At 38.0% G+C, this 19,689-nt stretch overlaps 1 protein-coding gene across 1 annotated transcript in view; it reads left to right on the forward strand.

Annotated features, from left to right (window-relative positions):
- The window catches only part of Zc3h12b (zinc finger CCCH-type containing 12B), a 173,124-nt gene that overhangs the window by 26,076 nt on the left and 127,359 nt on the right, over window positions 1-19,689 (forward strand). Inside the window, exon 3 of the mRNA XM_004644811.2 lies at window positions 2,217-2,974. Within this exon, the coding sequence (XP_004644868.1) occupies window positions 2,373-2,974 (602 nt within the window). The 5' untranslated portion in view covers window positions 2,217-2,372. The remainder of the gene's footprint in view (window positions 1-2,216; window positions 2,975-19,689) is intronic.

Below are 19,689 nucleotides of genomic sequence, written 5' to 3' on the forward strand. Positions count from 1 at the left end.
CCACCAGCAGTGGAGAAGGGTTCCCTTTTCTCCACAGCTTCTCCAACATTTGTTGTTGGTTGATTTCTTTATGATAGTCATTCTTTCTGGGGTGAGATGATATCTCAATGTTGTTTTAATTTGCATTTCACAGATGTCTAGTGATGTGGAGCATTTTTTCATATATTTATTCGCTTCTTTAATTTCACCCTCTGAATCTTGTGTGTTCATCTCAGATGCCCATTTCTGGACTGGGTCTTTAAATTTTGGAGCCCTAGTGTTTTTCTGTTCCTAATAAATTCTAGAGAGCAGACCTTTGTCAGCAGAAAACAATAAAAACAAAATATAAGAGGTAAAGCCATGCTGTTATGTTGAGCTGTAGGGAACTCAGGTCAACAATTTCTGACAATGGCAGTGAAGTGGAAGACTCAATACTATTATAGACTACTGGACTCCTTTAGAATATTTTGCTGAGTTAACACACCTGTAATATTCCAATAATGGAACTAAACAAAAAAAGGGGATACAGATGAATGTCTATGTTGTATCTGTGTATTCAAAATGGTTAGAATAGATATATAGTTGCATTATCTTAATGAATAGAGGGATTTGTTCTAATAGTGTTTGTAAGTAGGAGATCATGTCTGCATCTTGTACAGCAAGTAACCACTAAGAAGAGAGTATGAAATGTGTTAATTATTGAAACTGTCCTATCAATTTGGTTTGAAACTGTCTCATTGCTATTTGTTTCTCAATAAAATTATGGAAAAATAAATAAATAAATAAATAAATAAAGTGCATTCTTAGTGTAGCTCAGTGCCAGAGCACCTCCCTATAATGTGCAAAATTCTGGATATAATTTACAGTACCTTGGGTGAAAGTGATTTTTAAATTTCCAGACCAGTCACTATTTTCGTCCACCACCAAAAGTTAGATAAGAACTGGAGATGTACAGCTCCAGTGGTAGAGAACTTGCCCAACATGCTTGAGGCCCTGAATTCAATCTCTAGCTCTCAAATTAAAAAAAAATCTAACCTATTAGTATATTTGGATTCATTTTTCTAAATACTTTTTAACTCATTTAACTTAAGGACAATCACCGAGCAAGGTAGTCTATAAGATAATTACAGTAATGTCATGAGTTTTTTGTTTTATTTTTGTAGTGTTGGGGATTGAACCAGCATTCTCATTCTTAATAGAGAAAACTAAAACTCAAAAAGAAGAAAACAAGGGCCAGGGAGATGGCTCAGTGGAATAAGCACTTCCCTGGCAAGCTTAAGAGTCTGAGTTCAATCCCTGGTTCTGAAAAAAAAAATCTAAAAAGAAGAAAACAGGTTAAAATTGAAACCTGACAGTACAGATAATGAAGGTGAAAGGTGGAGTTTAAAAATAAAATTTCCCCTAATTATATTCTTCAATTATTTTTTTTAATTTTAAGTTTTATCATGAAAGTTCAGTTTATTTTCTCCTTGTTTTTAAGCCTCACGATCATCCAGGCTGACCCCCTGAACTCCTGGGCTCAAGAGATCCTCCTGCCTCAGCCTTCTGAATAGCTGGAACTAAAGTTGTGTACCTTGGTGCTGAGGGGATTGTCGTCTTCTTTAGTTTACCAGTGGAAATGAATAAATAGGCTGTAGTACACTTAGGTGTGTGTGCACATTTCCTTCAACATCTGGAACGTGACTTTCCCTTTGACAGCCTACTTCAAATGACTGAAAGCAATTTTAATGGTTTTCCAAACTGCCTAGAAAATAGCGTTCCTCATATTTTGCAGAGTAATAATAGAGAAGATATCTTTTTCTCCTTCAGAAGTAGATTTAAGCAGTGGGGAGGGATCTGGAAATATAACCCTGGCAGAAAAGAGAAGAAAGAGTCCTCCCAAGGAGGCACACACACACACACACACACACACACACCCCGAATCCTGTTGAAAAAGCATCGTTTCTCTTCCTCAAGGTTGTAGAGATAATGATGTTTATCTTTGTTCTTATATGTGTGCAAGTGAATTGCAACATTATTGCCACCATTAAATTTTAAGTCGAGAATTATTAGAATTAATGACTCCATATTTTTCCATATAAGGTAAGTGTAATCATTGTAAGCAGGAAAATCAAACTCCAGAGAACCTGTAGTGACTTAGGAGAAAATGTTTCTAATCTAAAATTCTTTTCCAGAAGTTTACTATGATTGTCATAAGTATGTTTATTTATTTTTTTTGTGTGTATGTTTATTTATAGGGACTTGTAACATCTGAATATCCCAAATACAGGCAAACTCTTCTACCATTGCTACCACAACCTTTTACTACAGAGGAATACCACTGCACCTAAAATCTAAGCAGGGTAAAAAGAAGAAAAAGAGCTGATTAGAACTGAGACTACCTACTGAACGAGATGACGGCCACAGCTTCAGTGGAGACACCAAAAATGGAGAAAAGTGCCTCCAAGGAAGAGAAGCAACAGCCAAAGCAGGACAGCATAGAGCAGGGCAATGCTGATTCTGAAGAGTGGATGAGCTCTGAGAGTGATCCTGAACAGGTAAGCCTTAAGAACAGCAACTATAGCTACCAACCTGGAGATGGTCAGTTAAAGAAAAAGGAGATGCCTTCCAAGACACACCGTCAGCTCTGCCGATCACCCTGCCTGGATCATCCAAGTTTCTCACAGAGCAGTATTTTACAGGATAGTAAGCCTGACTTAGAGAAAGAATACCAAGCCAAGATGGATTTTGCTTTAAAGCTGGGATATGCTGAGGAACAAATTCAATCAGTGCTGAATAAGCTGGGCCCAGAATCACTTATTAATGATGTATTGGCAGAGCTTGTCAGACTTGGGAACAAAGGTGACTCAGAAGGACAGGTCAACTTGAGTCTTTTAGTGCCCTGTGGGCCCAGCTCCAAAGAAAGTGCAAGCCCTGAATTGTCTCTCGAAGATGAAATAGACAGCAGTGACAATTTGAGGCCAGTTGTCATTGATGGAAGTAATGTGGCAATGAGGTAAGTAAAATTTGTATATTTTTTAATCTTTAAATTTTCTATTGCACTCATAGTAAATTGTCTTCCTTTGAAAAGCATTGTAGGAAACCCTTAGTTGTTTGAGTCTTGCATTCCTGTAAGTAAACAGATGCTGCAATGACTATGCTCTTATCTTTTCTCTCTTCCTTGAAATGGTTGTCAACTTGTTTTCAGTTGTTTTAGATAGCCTAAACATCAGTGATGTTGCAAAGAAGATATGATAATTTAGTTCTTAAGGTCTGTTGTCTCATCCTTGTATATCTATACTAATTGTTTTGAAAATAATGTTTTCAGAATGTCCCTTGCATGCTTACTTAGGAACTTTCAGTAATTCCCAGATGTTGTTCTAGCAACTTTGGAGTCCTTTATCTTTAAGATACTTTATGGTCTGATCTTTCTGCTTCTCATTTCAACACAACTTTAGCATACATATGATTCTCTATAATTTTCTCCATATAATTTATGCTAATTTATACACCCACTACCTGTGTTTTGATGATTTGCCAACTTAGAAGTGACTTGTTCCTTATCTTCATACACTTCAGTGCACACAAACTCCACAAAGGCCACTTTATCTTTTTCTCAATCTGATGATTGTTCCTGAGCTATAGTTCAGGCTGTCAGGCTGAATAATAATCCACAAATATGTCCAAATCTTAGCCCCCAGAATCTGTGAAGGTGATATTTTGCATAGAAAAAGGGACCTTGTAGATGGATTTACATTAAGGATCTTGAGGTGGAAGAGATCATCCTGGAGTATCAAGAAGGATCCAGTATAATCAAAAGAGACCATATTGAAGGGAAGCGGGATGATCAGAATAAGAAGAAAATACAATGGTAGAAAATGCAATGGTAGAAACAAGAAGCTAAACCATAAGATGTGACTATAAATCAAGAAATGTAGATGGCCTTTATGAGAGAAAAAGCCAAGAAAACAGATTCTGTTCTGAAATGTGCAAAAGAAAGGCAGTCTTATTACTACCTTGATTTTGTACTTTTTTAAAGAAATCACTCACTTTTATTTTCTACAAAACTTAAAGTTTACACATACTCTCTAGACAATATTTTAGAATTTACTGTATATCCTCTGGGAAAAAAATGATTTAGACTTGGGGTCTCTTGGATTGTAAGAAAAAAAATTCTATTACTTAAAATCACTGAACCCACTCATCAATTCATTGATTTTTTTTGTATTGGTTTTTAGTTGGAATTTTTGCCCTTATTTTAATAGTTTTCTTCCTCATATTTGCAATGAAGCTGTATGCTTTCTGTTTTTCTAGGAACTTGTGGTGCATCATTAGGTTATTCATATCAGCTGGATCTGTTTTTCTGGTATGGGGTTTTATTGCTATGAATTTCCCTTATAGGACTGCTTTCATTGAGTTCCATAGGTTTTGGTATGTAGTACTAATTTGTGTTCACATAGCTTGTATGGTTTCCTCTGCTATTGATTTTTTTTTTGGGCGGGGAACTGGGGATTGAACTCAGGCCCTTGCATTTGCCAGGCAAGCACTTATTCTACTGAGCCATCTCCCTGGACCCTGCTATTGATTTCTAATTTTGGTACAGGCCAAGGAGATAGCTCAGTAAAATAAACCTTTGCCTGGCAAGTGCAGGGTCCTGAGTTCAATGCCTGATCCTGGAAAAAAAAAATCTTCATCCAATTTTGGTACAATATAGTCTGACAATATGCATGGGATAAGGGCTGACCAAATAGCTCAGCAAATTAAAGCACCCACAAGCAGGCACAGGAGCCAGGGGGTATGATCCCAAGACCTGGCCTGCCGGCCCTGCGCCTGTGGAGTGCTGAGATGGTTATTGAGAATGGGCGTGCTGGCCCGTACCTGTAATCCCAGCTCTTGGGAGGCTGTAAACAGAGATCCTGAACACCCTGTAGAACCTTCCCTAAAAAAAAAGTATGCATGGGATAATTTCAATCATTTTTCCTCTAAGCATGTACAGCTGAGAAGAATGTGTATTATGTTGTTGAATTGAATATTTTGTAAAAATATAGTTTGTTTTCTCAAAGTTTGAGTCAATTCTGATATTATTAGCTGTTTTTGTTTGTTTTGTCTAGTTGATCTTTCCATTTGTAACAGTGTCCACAGGGTTCCCCATTAGTATTGCATTGGTATTTATCTGTTTTTCATGTTTATTAGTGTTTTCTTATGAAGTCAGGTGTGCTGATATTTGGTATGAATGCATTTATAAATGCCTTATCTTGAAATGCACTTTGTCTGAAATTAGGAAAGCAACTCCTGCTCTTTTCCAGGTTCCTGTTCTATGGAATACTGTTTTCCATCCTTTGATTTTTAATCTGTCAGTCAGTATCTTTTTAATTAAATGTGCTTTTATGTGCTGTATATTGTTGGGTTTCCTTTCTTGATCTGTTCTGTACATCTGTGTCTTTTGATTGGACAATTAAGACCATTCACATTCTTATTATTGAGATATATTGGCTTATTGTCATTTTATTTTCCTGCTGTTGATTTTCTCATTCTTCCCCCTTTTTTTTAGCTTCTCATTCCATCAGGTGTATTCATTCTTTTTAAGTTATTGATACTGTTGGCTTCATTATCACCTCTAGAATATCCTCGGTGATTTTTGTAATGCTGGTTTGGTCCTCATGAATTTCTTGATGTGCTCCTTGTCATGTGTTTTAGTTCCTTTTCTCCTATTGCTGTGACAAAATACCCATCACCCAAAATTAAGGAAGAGAAGGTGTGTTTAGCTCACAGTTAGCAAAGTTAGTCTATACTCAATTGGCTCCAAGGCAGAGTAGCACATGGCAAAGGGCAGCCATTCATGGCAGTGGGGTGGGAACAGCAAAGAGCAAAGGGAGGAGCAACAGCTGAGGCAGCTAGTAAGCCTCTCTCCCCTCCCCATATTGTTTGCAGATTACCCACCCCAGTGCAGGTGTAACACTAACACCTGTAATCCCAGCATTATCTCATAAATTAATCACAAACTCTAGTGATCATCTCAGTAGCTCCATGAGGCTTTGGGGTAACAACTAGACAGAAACCATAACATTCTGCCCCAAGAGCCCCAAAGATTTATAGACATCTCTTTTTGCAAAACACATTTCAGTCTATCTCCAAGAGTTGCCAAAGTCCTGTTTTAGCATTGCTAAAAAGTCCAACTTTTAAGTATCCTCTAAGATGTAAGGCAGACTCTTAGCTGTATAAATGAAAAGTTAAACATTTATGACATTTACTTGCACAAGATAAACATTACCATTTTAAAAGGTACAAACAACAGAATACAAAGCATTGGGACCAAAGTAAGTCCAAAATCTAGGAGGACAAACATTAAGTCCTATAGTCCTACATAGAATATCTGAAGGAATCTGTAGAAAATTGTGAGCTCTCTGTGGCTCTACCTCGACAGTGCTTTTGGGGGAAGCTCCGTTGGCTTTTCTTTTAGGCCAGCTCTTCTCTCTCCTTGTAACTTCTCTTAGATATTCTACGTTTTTGGCTTTTTTTTTAATCTTTTGGGCTTTTTACTACACATTAGGCTTCTCTGATTCACACACTGCCTTCTCAGGGGCACACTGCCCAGCTGCCTGGGCCTTGTTTTGAAATGTAGATGGAAGCCTTTTTAACTGCAGAACTCTTGCATGTTGCATGTGCCTAAAATCAATGCCACATAGATCTTGCCAAGATCTGCCACCAACTGGAACAAGCCAGATTTTCTTCGCTCTTGGCTGTAGGGGTTGAATGCCTAGATTGCTGAGCACTGTCACCATGATTTTCAGGAACAGAGTTTTTATGCCACTGACATTGTGGAACCTGGTGTGGCCGCCACCATCATTTTGGAACATGGTGCTTTGTGGCTTTTTTCTCAAAGTGAAGTCACTTGTGGAGGTTGGAGGCTTTAAGGGTGGAGACTTGCTGATATTGTGATGCCCTCAGGCCCTCTTTTTTATTTTCTTGTTCCTTTTTTGGCAGTGGAGATCCTCTTAGCTCTTTCATTGCAGTCTACAGCTTTATTGGCATTTGATGGGGTGGGCAAACTCAAGATATTTTAAATCATCCTTCTGAGTTTTTTGTTCTTGTTTTTTAACATAAATCTGATTAAAATCCCCCAACAATAGCTATTCCACTACCTCCACATTTGAGTGCCTTGAAATTTCTTTAGCAAGATTAATCAGTCTTCCATGCTTAATCTCATTTGCAGGCAAAGTCTCTAGACATGAGAAAAATGCAGACAAACTTTCTGCCATAACACACATCATCTGGAGTCCAACAACCAATGCACTTCTTTTTCCCAGCAGAAACAGCCCTAGTCTGGTCTTTACAGGCAGGATTTTTACCAGCATTTTGGTCTTCTGAGCTCTGAATAGAATCTCTCATTCAGAGCAGTCAAAGGTATTCTAGCACTTCTCTTTTAGACAATATACCTGAACCTTTCCTATCACTTTCTATAAGCCGTTCTCAAATACTTGCAATCCACATAGTCAGGTATATAATCACAGAAATGACACTAGTCCTACTACCAAATTTTGTCTTAGTTACTTTTCTTTATTGCTGGGACAAAATACCCAACACCCAGAATGAAGAAATTGTTTATTTATCTCACAGTTACTAGAGGTTCCAAGGCAAAGTGGCACAAGGCAGAGGGCAGCCATTCATGCCAGGAATTGTGGGACAGCAAAGAACAAATCATGAAGCAGCAGCTGAAGCAGCTAACAAACCTCTCTGCCCTCCCCATATTGTATGCAGATTACGTAGCACAGGGCAGGTGTAACACATCCATAATTCCAGCATTAGATCATAAATTAATTACAAACTCTAGGAGCTGCCCCAGTGACTACATGAGGCTTTGGAAAGACAACTGCACACAAACCATAACATCATGGAAATACCTTATTTCTTCTTCAATTTTATTTTTCATTTTATTTATTTATTTATTTAGTTTCGTGTGTGTGTGTGTGTGTGTGTGTGTGTGTGTGTGTGTGTGGAACTGAGGGTTGAATTCAGGCCGTTGCACTTGCCAGGGAAGCACTTATTCTACTGAGCCATCTCCCCAGCCCCTTTATTATGTATTTAGTACAGGGTCTTACTACACAGATCAGATTCAGAGTGATCCTTCCTGTTTTTCATCCTCCCAAGTGCTGGGATTAAAGGCACATGCCACCACGCCCAGTCTTAATCCCTGTCTCAGCATGCTGGGCCTGACATGACATACCAGGGATCAAACCCCAGCCCCTGTGCCTGCCTAAGCAGGTGCTTTAATCTGCTAAGCTATCTAGCCGGCCCCTTTTCAATTTTAAAGAAATTTTGTACAGGACATGAAGTGAGGATTGCAAGTTGTTACCTTTCTTTCTTTCCATCTTTTTTAAAAGAGTTTTACCAGGTAGTTTACCAGGTAGCCTTGAACTCACTATGTAGCCCAGACTGGCCTCAAACTCATGGCACTCATACCTGCTTCCAAAATACTAGGATTAGAGGCATGCACCACCGTTTCTGGTGAAAGCTGTTATCTTTTAGAGCATGAAACATTTCTTTGCAAGCTGTCTGACCTTTAGTTTTATGTAGAGAAGTATGCTATGATTCTAGTGGATTTATCTTTGTATGTAATTGTTGGTTCTTTTCTAACAGATTTATAGTTTTGTCCCTGTGATTGGATTCTAGAATTTTGAATTAATATGAAGGGGAAGTAATGATTATTTGCTTTTCTATATGCTTCAATTATCTGTATGCTTATTTCTTTCATTGTATTTGGGGAGCTTTCTGCCATTATTTTTGTGAACAGACTTTTTATGCTGTTTTTGTTGTCTTCAGATTTTTCACCTATTCCAATTATTCATAGATTAGCTTTCTTTGCATTATTTAGTAGTTATAGGGTCAAATTTTTCATTTTCTCTTTTTTTAAAGGTGTCTTTGAGTAGTTTTTCAAAGCTCTATTGTCCTCTGGTTCTGAAGTTCTATCTTCACAGTAGTGCATCCTTCTGACCATACTCTCAATATGATTTTTCATTTCCTACATTTCTAATTGAAACATGTTCATGGACTCGAATTCTTTGATACACTGGTCATTCATAGTTTATATCATTTTCTTTAGCTCATCTGGCTTTCTATTAGTGTCTTCTGAGAACTCCTGCACCTTTTTGGATACTACTTTTATTTTATTATCTGTTTAGTTACATCTGTTCTAATCCCATGTAGCATCTCTTTGATCTGCTCTTTAACCTCCTCCGCTACACTTTTGAATAAGTCATTTGTGAGGCTTATACTATCCTGTCCTTTTGTGCCCTCTGAATTTACTGTGGAGTTGTGAGTTTGAAGAGGCATTTTGTTGTCTTTTTTCCCATGCTTCTATTGTGACTGTTCTTTGTTTTATGCTGAGATTTGTGGATGATTATAGTCTAAATCCTTGCTACTAGTACAGAGATCTCTTTAGTTTCTGTTATAGCTTATAGCTAAATGTCCACCTAAAGCCTCATGTGCTCTTAGGAGGGAATTTTCAGAACTGACTGGATCTATGACATGTGTTAATGGAACTGAGAGTGCATGGTACTAAATTAGTTCACACATTAGAATTATCATAGTTTTGGGTGGTAATATCAAAGTGCTGGTAGCTTGGAAGGGATGAATGGGAAAAGCAGACTGGCTGCTTTCTGCTTGCTGTTCACTGCCCTCTTTCTGCCACAATATGAATGCTTTCTCCTCTTTGATGCCCATCTGCCATGCCATCCTGCCTTTGAGCCAATTGAATATAGACTTAAATTTCTTTTTTTTTCTTTTCAAAGTTTTATTGATAAACATATAGCAATGAGACAGTTTCAAATCAAATCGAAAGTACAGTTTCAACAAATAATACACTGCATATATTCTTTTTAGTGGTTAATTGCTGTACAAGATGCAGACTTGTGATCCTACTTACAAACACCATTAGAAAAAATCATTCTATTCATTAAGAGAATGCAACTATATATCTATCCCAACCACTTTGAATACACAGATACAAAATGGACATTCATAGTTATACCCCAATTTTTTTTTAAGTTCCGTTGTTGAATATTATAGGTGTGTAAACTCAGCAAAATATTCTAAAAGAGTACAGAAGCCCATAATAGCATTGGGTCTTCTGTTTAACTGGCAATGTCAGAAATTATTGACGTGAGTCCCCCACAGCTCAACATAACAACATGGCTTTACTTCCTATATTTCATCTTCATACTTTTCTACTGGATGGTTAAGACCAAGGTAAAGCAGAACCTATGCAACAAGAGTTGTAGCTTTTTGGTTTGAGAAGGTCAGTGAAATGCCCTCAGGATTTGTCCTGAGATCCTGTACCTCAGATTGTAGAACCTTTGTCAGTGCAGCCATGTGGATGAGTCACGGCCATTGCTTGGCCATTGTGCTCTCTGTGAAAGCCTGAGAGAGTGTCTTCTCCTCATGGGACTTAAGGTTCAACATATCAATACTTGATGAAAAATACCTGTTCCTTATTATCCCTAAGATGTTTGAAATGTAGTGAAATAGTGAGGTTAAGCTTGATAACGTAAATCGTTTGATAATAACAATAAGCTTTTCTTCTGGATGGTTAACAACCTAAGTTTGCAGACCAAAATTAGAGAAAAAGGAGGGCTACAAGGAAAGCCAATATTTTGGCCCTACCCTTCTAAGGTCAATTAAGACTCAGGACATATGAGAACTTGTGCTGTAACGTCAAGTACCTCGGTAGTGTCCCAGATTTTCTGATCAAGAAGGTTATGGGGCCAAAAAGGAAATTGATCGATGACGTGGAGTGTGCTTAAATTTCTATAAACTGTGAACAGAAATAAATCTTTCCTCTTTTATCTCAGCAATGAAAAAAAGTAACTAATATGCTTGCTTTTCAGTGATGTACTCTAATACTTGGCCACAGCCCTAAGACTTAACCACATTAATGATTTCAGAAAGGTTAATGGAATGTAGCTAGCCCAGGAAGCAAGATCTCTGAGAATGTACTATAGTATTGTTAACATGAGAAAGGCAATATGAGTGTTGGTTTACACAGAAATAGTGACAATCATATGACTTTATTAATATCAACTAAAGCAATTGCCTGAGAAAAATTAGATAGTAACATACCTAAGTTATGTGCTACCCTTAATCCTAGAGAAGAAATCATCAATTATAATGTAAATAATAAGGCAACCCAGTTATTGGCTTACAGCTAATACATATTAAATGGAATAGCTATATCTCTGAAAATGGTAAAAAAGAATTCAACAGTAATTTTACATAGTTAAAATCAAAAGACTAACAAAAAGTTTATTGTTATATTTTTAAACATTTAGAGTGTGAGAGCTGGGGAGATAGCGCTGTGGCCTAAATGCTGACCTGGCAAGTACAGTGATGATCCTATCGCTGGGGAGACTAAAACAGGAGGATCACTATCCAAGCTGCAAAGCAAGACCCTCTACCAAATAAATAAATAACATTAAAAAAGAAGATTTAGAGTGTGAGAATGGGGGATGCAAAAATAAATAAAACCCTTGAAATATTAAGCTCTATGGCCCATGAAGGATGAGAGAGAGGTAGTACAATGGGTCTTATTAAGCAGTAGAAGGATGTGTATAGAATTAGGTAAATGTAGGGCCAAAACTGGCAAAATATAGAAGGGAAGAGAAAAAAGAAAGAGATTATAAGAGATTAAAAATGAGACCAAAATAATTAAGCTAAAAATATACAAAGAGAAGAGAAATAAGAGGAAGTGATTAGAAGCAAGGCTGAAGAACAGAGGAAGATAGACCCAAGCCCTAAGAAACTGGTGAGGAAGAGAACAGGGAAGGAAATAAGAAACATTTTTTTTTTTAAAAAAAGCTAAACTAAACTAAAAGCAATGTCCACACTCATTAAAACAAAAATACGATGGAATGAACAAAAATTATTTTCCAAATTAAACAGCAAAACAAAACAAAGATTTCAATTCTGTAATTATCTTCCAAGGTCTCCAATTTTGTGGCCATGCCCAATTCAAGGCATGACCTTACTGTCACTGGTAAACAAAGGAAGTGGTCAAGGCACAGATTTATGTTGGATAATCACTAGAAAACTGGCAGTAGAAGTAGCAATGTGTGCCCATTATGGAACTTTCAAATCCATAGAAGTTCAAGACGAACTTGCTCTCTGGTTATGGAGGTGGGACTTGAGTCATTTAACTTACAACACTTTGAATGTCTCTTGCCTGCCTGACCATGGCTATCTTCCACACTTTTCCCTCATCCAGTCACTATGCATTTTCAACATTGGGAGCCCTGATATAAGGCTAATCCATGACTGCTATGAGTCCAGGTGCAGTTATCCCCTCCCTACAATGACATCTGACCAAGTATTCTCTCCAGGAAATACAAAAAATACTTAGACTGAAGTCACTCAATGGCTGCTGTAAGTCACAAAGGCCAACCAGATAGCTCAGCGGATTGAAGCACCTGCTTAGGCAGAGTGCAGTGGCCAGGGTTTGATCCTCAAAATTCTCTGCTGGCCCCACCCCTGGGGTGAACTGAGACCAGAGACTGAGACTGGCTGTCGTGGTGCAGGACTGTAAACCCAGCAATTGGGAGGCTGAAAACAGGAGGATCACTATAAGTCCGATCTACGTAGTGAAACACTGTACACCCTGTACTAAATACATTTTTTTAAAAAAAAAATACAAAAAAATGTAAGTAACAACATCCACTGGCCCATTCTACTGGTGCATTTCTCCTCGAAATCCTTTGGCATCACCCACTTTCCTGTGTCTCTTTAGATTCACTCTTCCTTTCTTGTGAGCCACAAGCCAGGACAGAAAACCATGAAAAAAGCATAGATGGCCTCTTCTTTTTTCTGCATTGTGGTTTCTATCTTCAATTTATATGTAGGCTCCAATTTTCCTATCTGATCTTTCCTGGTTCTCAGTGATCCAGCTCTTTAATTTTCTTCCTGAAGTTGCTATTTTTCATTCTACGGATTATTTTTTTAATAATTTCATTGAGAAACAAATAGCAATGAGACAGTTTCAAAACCAATTAGTAGGAGAGTTTTAATGATTAACACACTACATATTGTTATCTTCTTAGTGGTTATTCATAGTGCAAGATGCTGACATGACATCCTCTCCAAGCACTAACAGTACAAATATTTCTTCTCATTGAATTAAGAGAAAGCAGCTGTATATCTATCCTAACTATTTTGTATATACAGATACAAAATGGTCATTCATTTATATCCCCTTTTTTGTTTACTTTTGTCAGAGATCTGTATTCCATTGTCATTTAAATATTGTAGGTGCATGAGTTCAGCAAAATATTCCAATATAATCCAGTAGTGCATAATACTAATGGGTCATCCGCAGGACTGGCAATGTCAGAAGTTGTTGACTTGAGCCCTTTACAGCCCAGCATAGCAACATTGCTTCACCCCTTATACCTTGTTATTTTACATTTTTGCTGGATGGTTAAGACCAAGATAAAGCAAGACCTATAAAACAAGAAATGTAACTTTTGTATCTGACCAGCTCAGTCAAATCCCCTAGGATTTACCCTGAAACCCTGTACTGCACTTTGTAGATCCTTTGTCAGTGTCAGCCATGTGGATGAGTTATGACCATTGCTTGACCAGTTTGCTCTCTGTGAAAGCCTGAGAGAATGTTTTCTCTCCATGTGACTCTCCTTAGGCACACTCTACATCATGGATCACATTGCTCTGTGGCCACGTAATCTCCTTCATCAGAAAATTTGGGACACAACTGAGTTGCATAACATTACAGTACAGGTTCTCCTATGTCCTGAGTCCTCACTGACCTTGAAAGGCTAGGGCCAAAATGTTGGCTGTCCTTGAAGCTTTTCTTTTTGTCTAATTTTTGGTTTGCAAACTTAGGTTGTTAACCCTCCAGAAGAGAAGCTTATTATTACCCTATAACATATGCAGTTGGGTTTAACCTATCTTAATTATATATAGTAAAACATTTTTTAACAGTTTCAACCTTTAATAATCAGAGTTACATATTGTGCATACTCTTGGTAACAGACTGAGTTGTGGAAGAATGCAAAAATGAAAAATAAAGAGAAAAGAGAAAGTTCTAAGTCAGTAGAAAAATAGAGAGAAAAAAAGATTGTCAGTAGGTTAAAATCACAAAGGACTTCCATCTCTGTTGGAATTATTTTTCAGCTGGAGTAAAAAGCTAGTGTTGAGAAAGTTTTAGAGACTATCTGTGGGAATGAGAGGAGTGACACAAAGAGAAGGATGCATAATTGGAAATTGAGGAAAGCTGAGAGATTGTTGAAAACTATTAATGTGATGAAAGTTAATGGTTAGTTCTTCTTTACACAATTTTGTTAAGGATTATCCGATATGCTCATGAAAGGTACTATTTAAATTAAGGGACTGATTAATTCTTACTCACTTTCACACCTCTACAGAGAGTTTCTGTTATGGCCTGTGTCTAGATGTCACTCCAAAACTTCATACAATCATACAGTCTTAAGCTTTTTAGAGGTGGCTCGATCTAGACTGTGTGATCCTGAGATTGTGTGATACTAGATAGGTGATTACTGCATTAGTCTGCTGAATGATTTGGAATAGTTATAGATTGGACTGGGGAGATAGATCAGTAGAGTAATTGCTTGCTTGGCAAGTGCAGGTTCCTGAGTTCCATCCCCAGTACCACAAAAAAAGGAATAGTTGTAGATTTAGATAATGTCAAGGGGGTGAGTGCTACCCACACTAAGGGCATGTAGCTTGGATAAAATATGAGACAGAAAAGAGACTAGTGTCATTTCTTGCTTCCTCATAATTTGCTGCTTTGCAGGGAGAGCTTCTGGGAACCCTGTGCCAGTGGGACCTGTCTGGTCCAAGCCCAAGCACAGCTTGGGTGAGACCCTCTTCCATACCCTTGGGAAACACCCACCACTCCACATGACCCAGCCCCCAGCCCGCCAAGTGAGAACTTCTACCATGTTCCAGGGATCCCCAGATCCAGCCCTAGCCCAGGCCCAGTGAGTGTGTGGGAGAGCTTCCTGCTACTCTTAGCCAGCAGGACCTGTCTGGCCCAAGGCCAAGCGCAGTGCAGGTGAGACCCCCTTCCACCCCCTTGGAATTCTCCCCACCACTCCGCAGCACCCCACCCACCGAATGATAATTTCTGCCACCTTCTCAGGAACCCCAGATCCAGCCATAGCCTATGCTGGGTGAATGTGTGGAAGAGCTTCCTGCTACCCTGTGCCTGAGGGACCTGTCTGGTCCAAGCCCAGGTGCAGTGTGGGTAAGACCCTCTTCCACCCACTTGGGACCCCCACAACCACTCTGCAGTCCCCCCCTCACTCCTGCCCAGTGAGTGAGAAAATCAGCTGCACTCTCGGGACCCCCAGATCAAGCCCTAACACAGAACAGCTGAGTGTGTGGAAGAGCTTCCTTTCCCCCCTACTCCATTTTGTCCATTCACACTCAGCTCAGGCCTCGCATAAAGGCTTGAGGTAAAACTCTGCAGCTGCAGTCCCTGCAGACAGAGTAGGGGAGAGAATCAACCAGCTAGGCCAGGAGCAGAACATCTTGCCAGAGGGACACGACAGATTCACTCTCAAGGGTGGCAGCAGAAAGGAGCTGAGCAAAGCAGCCAGACGCAAGCCAGGCACAGCTGGATAAATCCAAACTTTGTAGATCTGCACCTGAATTTCAGTAGGTGCTGAGGTTATAAACACACCAAAGCTCTACAATAAAGATCAGAAGACAATACTATACAAAATGACAACAAGAAGAAGCAAAATACAATCTCAAATGCCAAGCCCACCCATAACAAGTGGAGAGGACACTAACACAGAACAAATTGTGAATCACACAGCTGAAATCAATGAGTCCATAGCTTCTAAAATAAAGAAACAGCTGCAGAAAGGCATAGAGGAACTCAGATTGGAAATGAAAAAAAAAAATCCCTGAATTAATAGCATCTGCAGTAAAGAATCAAAGGCAGAAATATATGGAGGAAACCCAATGCAAACCCAGAACAAGTGCAGAGGACACTAGCTCAGCTGAAATATATGAATTAATAGTGTAAAAGGAAATGAGCAACAGCAGAAAGTCATAGAGGAACTCAGAGTGCAATTCTTTTCTGAAATAAAAAAGGAATTCACTGAACTCACAGCATCTGAAGTAAAGAATCAAACACAGAAATATAGTGAGGAAACCCAATCTGAAAAAAAACTCTACAGTAAAAGAATTAATAACTGCTTCTAAAGAAGACATTGATTAATAAAATAGAGGACATTAGAAAAATAACAGATTCCTTGAATGAGCAAAACAGGAAAGAAATAGGTCGCATGAAGCAGAGTCAAAGAGGTATAGAGGAACTTAAAATCTCAATCACAAGCTTGGAAAACCATTAGAGTGAAAGTGAAGACAGAGATTCAGACCTTCAAGATGCTGGTGTAGCTAGTGAAAAGATAAGAAAAGATCTCTTAAAAACAACTAGGATACAGGAAAAAAAATAAGTCATTACTTGCAAGATGATGCAAAGATGAACAATGTGAGACTAATAGGTGTAAATGAGCAAGAAGGAGTCAATGCAAGTGACGTTTAAAAAAATATGGGGTGCCAGGGAGATGGCTCAGTGGAATAAGTGCTTGCCAGGCAAGCGCAAGGGTCTAAGTTCAATCCCCCATTCCGCAAGATAAAATAAAATAAAATATGGGCAGAAGTAATATCAGAAAACTTCCCAAATATGAGGAAACAATCTGACATTCAGGTAACTGAATCATACTGAATGCTAAGTAACCTCAACGCAATTAAAAACACAACAAGACATATAATACTCAAGATCCGAGATATCCAGCACAAGAATAATACACTGAAACAAGCTGAGGAAAGAAGCAGATCACATTTAAAGGAAAACCCATCAGAATTATGGCTGACTTCTCTTCACAAACCATGAAGGCAAGAAGACCATGGAGCAGCATACTTCAGGTCCTCTATGAAAACAAATTCTATCCCAGACTACTATATCCTGCAAAACTCTCTTTCAAGTTTGATGGAGAAGTGAAACACTTTCATGACAAAGAACAAATAAAGAATTTCGTGATGACAAAGCCAACCTTACACAGGCTACTGAAAGATGTTCTAGAGAGGGACCAAAATGATCAGAACTCCGTCAATGAGATCAGAAGCAACCAACTAAATAGGGGAAACAAACACAGGAGAAAAAGCAGTAAATGACAGCAGGTAAATAACATCTCAATCATAAGTCAATTCATCTCAATTATAATCAATGTAAATGGACTCAATTCACCAATTAAGAAAAACAGACTGACACAGTGGATTACGAAACAAAATCCAATGATATGCTGTACACAAGAAACACATTTAACTCATAAAGACATTCATAGGCTGAAAGTCAAACTAAGGAAAACAATACTAGGCGCCCCAACACGTCAGAAAAAAAAAGCAGGGGTAGCAATCCTATTCTCAAACAGTCTCAAGTTCAAACCAACAATGATCAAGCAAAATAAAGAAAGACAGTATATAGTGGTTAGGTGAAAAATAAAATAAGAAGAGGTAACACTCATAAATATGTGTGCACCAAACACGGGAGCACCCAACTATAAAGAGCAAACCTTAATGAACATGAAAAATTTAATATCCAATACCACAAATTTAACAAGAAACCTTAACACCCCCTTTTCTCAAAAAGATAAGTCAACCAGGCAAAAAATTATCAAACAAATAATAGAGCTGAACCAGAGCTTGAAACAAATGAACTTGGTGGACCTATACAGAATGTTCCACTCAAACAAAGCTGAATACACATTTTTCTCAGCTGCACATGGGTCATTTTCTAAAATAGACCACACACTGCTCCATAGGTGATGCTTAAGTATATAGAAGAAAGCAAAAATTCTCCTATGCATATTATCTGACCACAGTGCAATGAAACTGGAAATAAATGACAAAAGAAACCAGAGAAACAACCTAAATACATGGAAATTAAACTACACCCTACTCAGCAACCAATGGGTCACAGATGAAACTAAACAAAAATTCAACAATATCAACAATTCAATAAAAATTCAAACACAACTTATTGGAATTTATGGGATACAATGAAAGCAGTTCTCAGAGGGACATTCATAGCTGTGAACTCACACATTAGGAAAACAAAACAGGAACAAATAAACACACTACTGCTGCACCTCCAACAAGTGGAAAAGTAAGAGCAAACCAAACCCAGAGCCCAAAGATGGGAAAAAATCATAAAGATTAGAGCAGAAATTAATTCAATGGAGATGAAGAAAACAGTTCAAATAATTTAAAAAAACAGCTGGTTCTTTGAAAGATTAAATAGCATCAATAAGCCCATAACTAACCTCATCAAAAAGAGGAAAGAAAAAATTCAAATACAAACAATAAGGAATGCAAAGGGTGTAATTACCACAGATCCAGTGGAAATTCAGAACGTTATCAATAGCTACTTTGAAATTTTTTACTCTCACAGATTAGAAGACACAGAAGAAATGGACAGATTTCCAGAAAGTTATAAATTACCAAAACTGAATCAACAAAATATAACCACTCACAATAGCCCAATAACAGCCATTGAAATACGAGATGTAATAAAAAAGCCAATCTCCCTCATGAACATTGATTCCAAAATCCTCAATAAAATCCCAACAAAAGAATACAGCAAATCAGCAAGAAGACCATACACCATGACCAGGAACAATTCATCCTACGGATGAAAGGAAGGTAAAACAAATGCAAATCTATAAACAGAATACACTATCTCAATAAACTGAAAACTAAAAGCCACATGATCATCTCCATTAATGCAGAAAAGGCATTTGACAAACTCCAACACTCATTCATGTTCAAAGTTCTACAGAAAATTGGAACAGATGGTCTCTACTTCAATCTGGTAAATGCCGTTTATGAAAACCCAATGGCTAACATAATCCTAAATGGGGAAAAGCTGAAATCTTTTACTCTTAGATCTGGTACAAGACAAGGATGTCCTCTATGACCACTCCTATTCAACATAGTTCTGGAATCATTAGCTACAGCCATTACACAAGAGAAAGAAATAAAAGGAATAAAAATAGGCAAAGAAGAAGTTAAATTGTCATTATTTGCAGATGACATGATTCTTTACTTGGAAGACCCAAAAAACTCCACCAAGAAGCTACTAGAATTAATACAGAAATTCAGTAGCATAGCACATTATAAAGCCAATACCCAAAAGTCAATAGCATTCCTCTACACAGACAACAAACACACTGAGAGGGAAATTATAGAAACAATAACTTTTACAATAGCACCAAGGAAAATGAAGTACCTTGGAATTCATCTACCTAAAGAAGTCAAAGAACTTTTCAAGGAAAATTACAGTACTCTGAAAAAAGAGAACGCACAGGATTTCAGAAAATGGAAAGATATTCTATGCTTCTGCATGGGAAGAACCAACATTGTGAAGATGGTCATTCTCAAAAAATTGCTGTACAGAATTAATGCAATCCCTATCAGACTACCACCGACATACCGCACAGAGGTAGAGAAATCATTCCTAAAATTTATCTGGAACCAGAAAGACCTGGAATAGCAAAGGCAATCCTGGGCAATAAAGACAAGGCAGGAGGCATTACAGTTCCTGACTTGAAATTATACTACAAGGCTACTGTGATAAAATCAGCATGGTACTGGCAACAAAATAGACCTGAGGATCAATGGAATAGATTAGAAGAC

The sequence above is a fragment of the Octodon degus genome, unplaced genomic scaffold (assembly GCF_000260255.1).
Source record: "Octodon degus isolate 3935 unplaced genomic scaffold, OctDeg1.0 scaffold00211, whole genome shotgun sequence".
In the NCBI taxonomy this organism is placed as follows: domain Eukaryota; kingdom Metazoa; phylum Chordata; class Mammalia; order Rodentia; family Octodontidae; genus Octodon; species Octodon degus.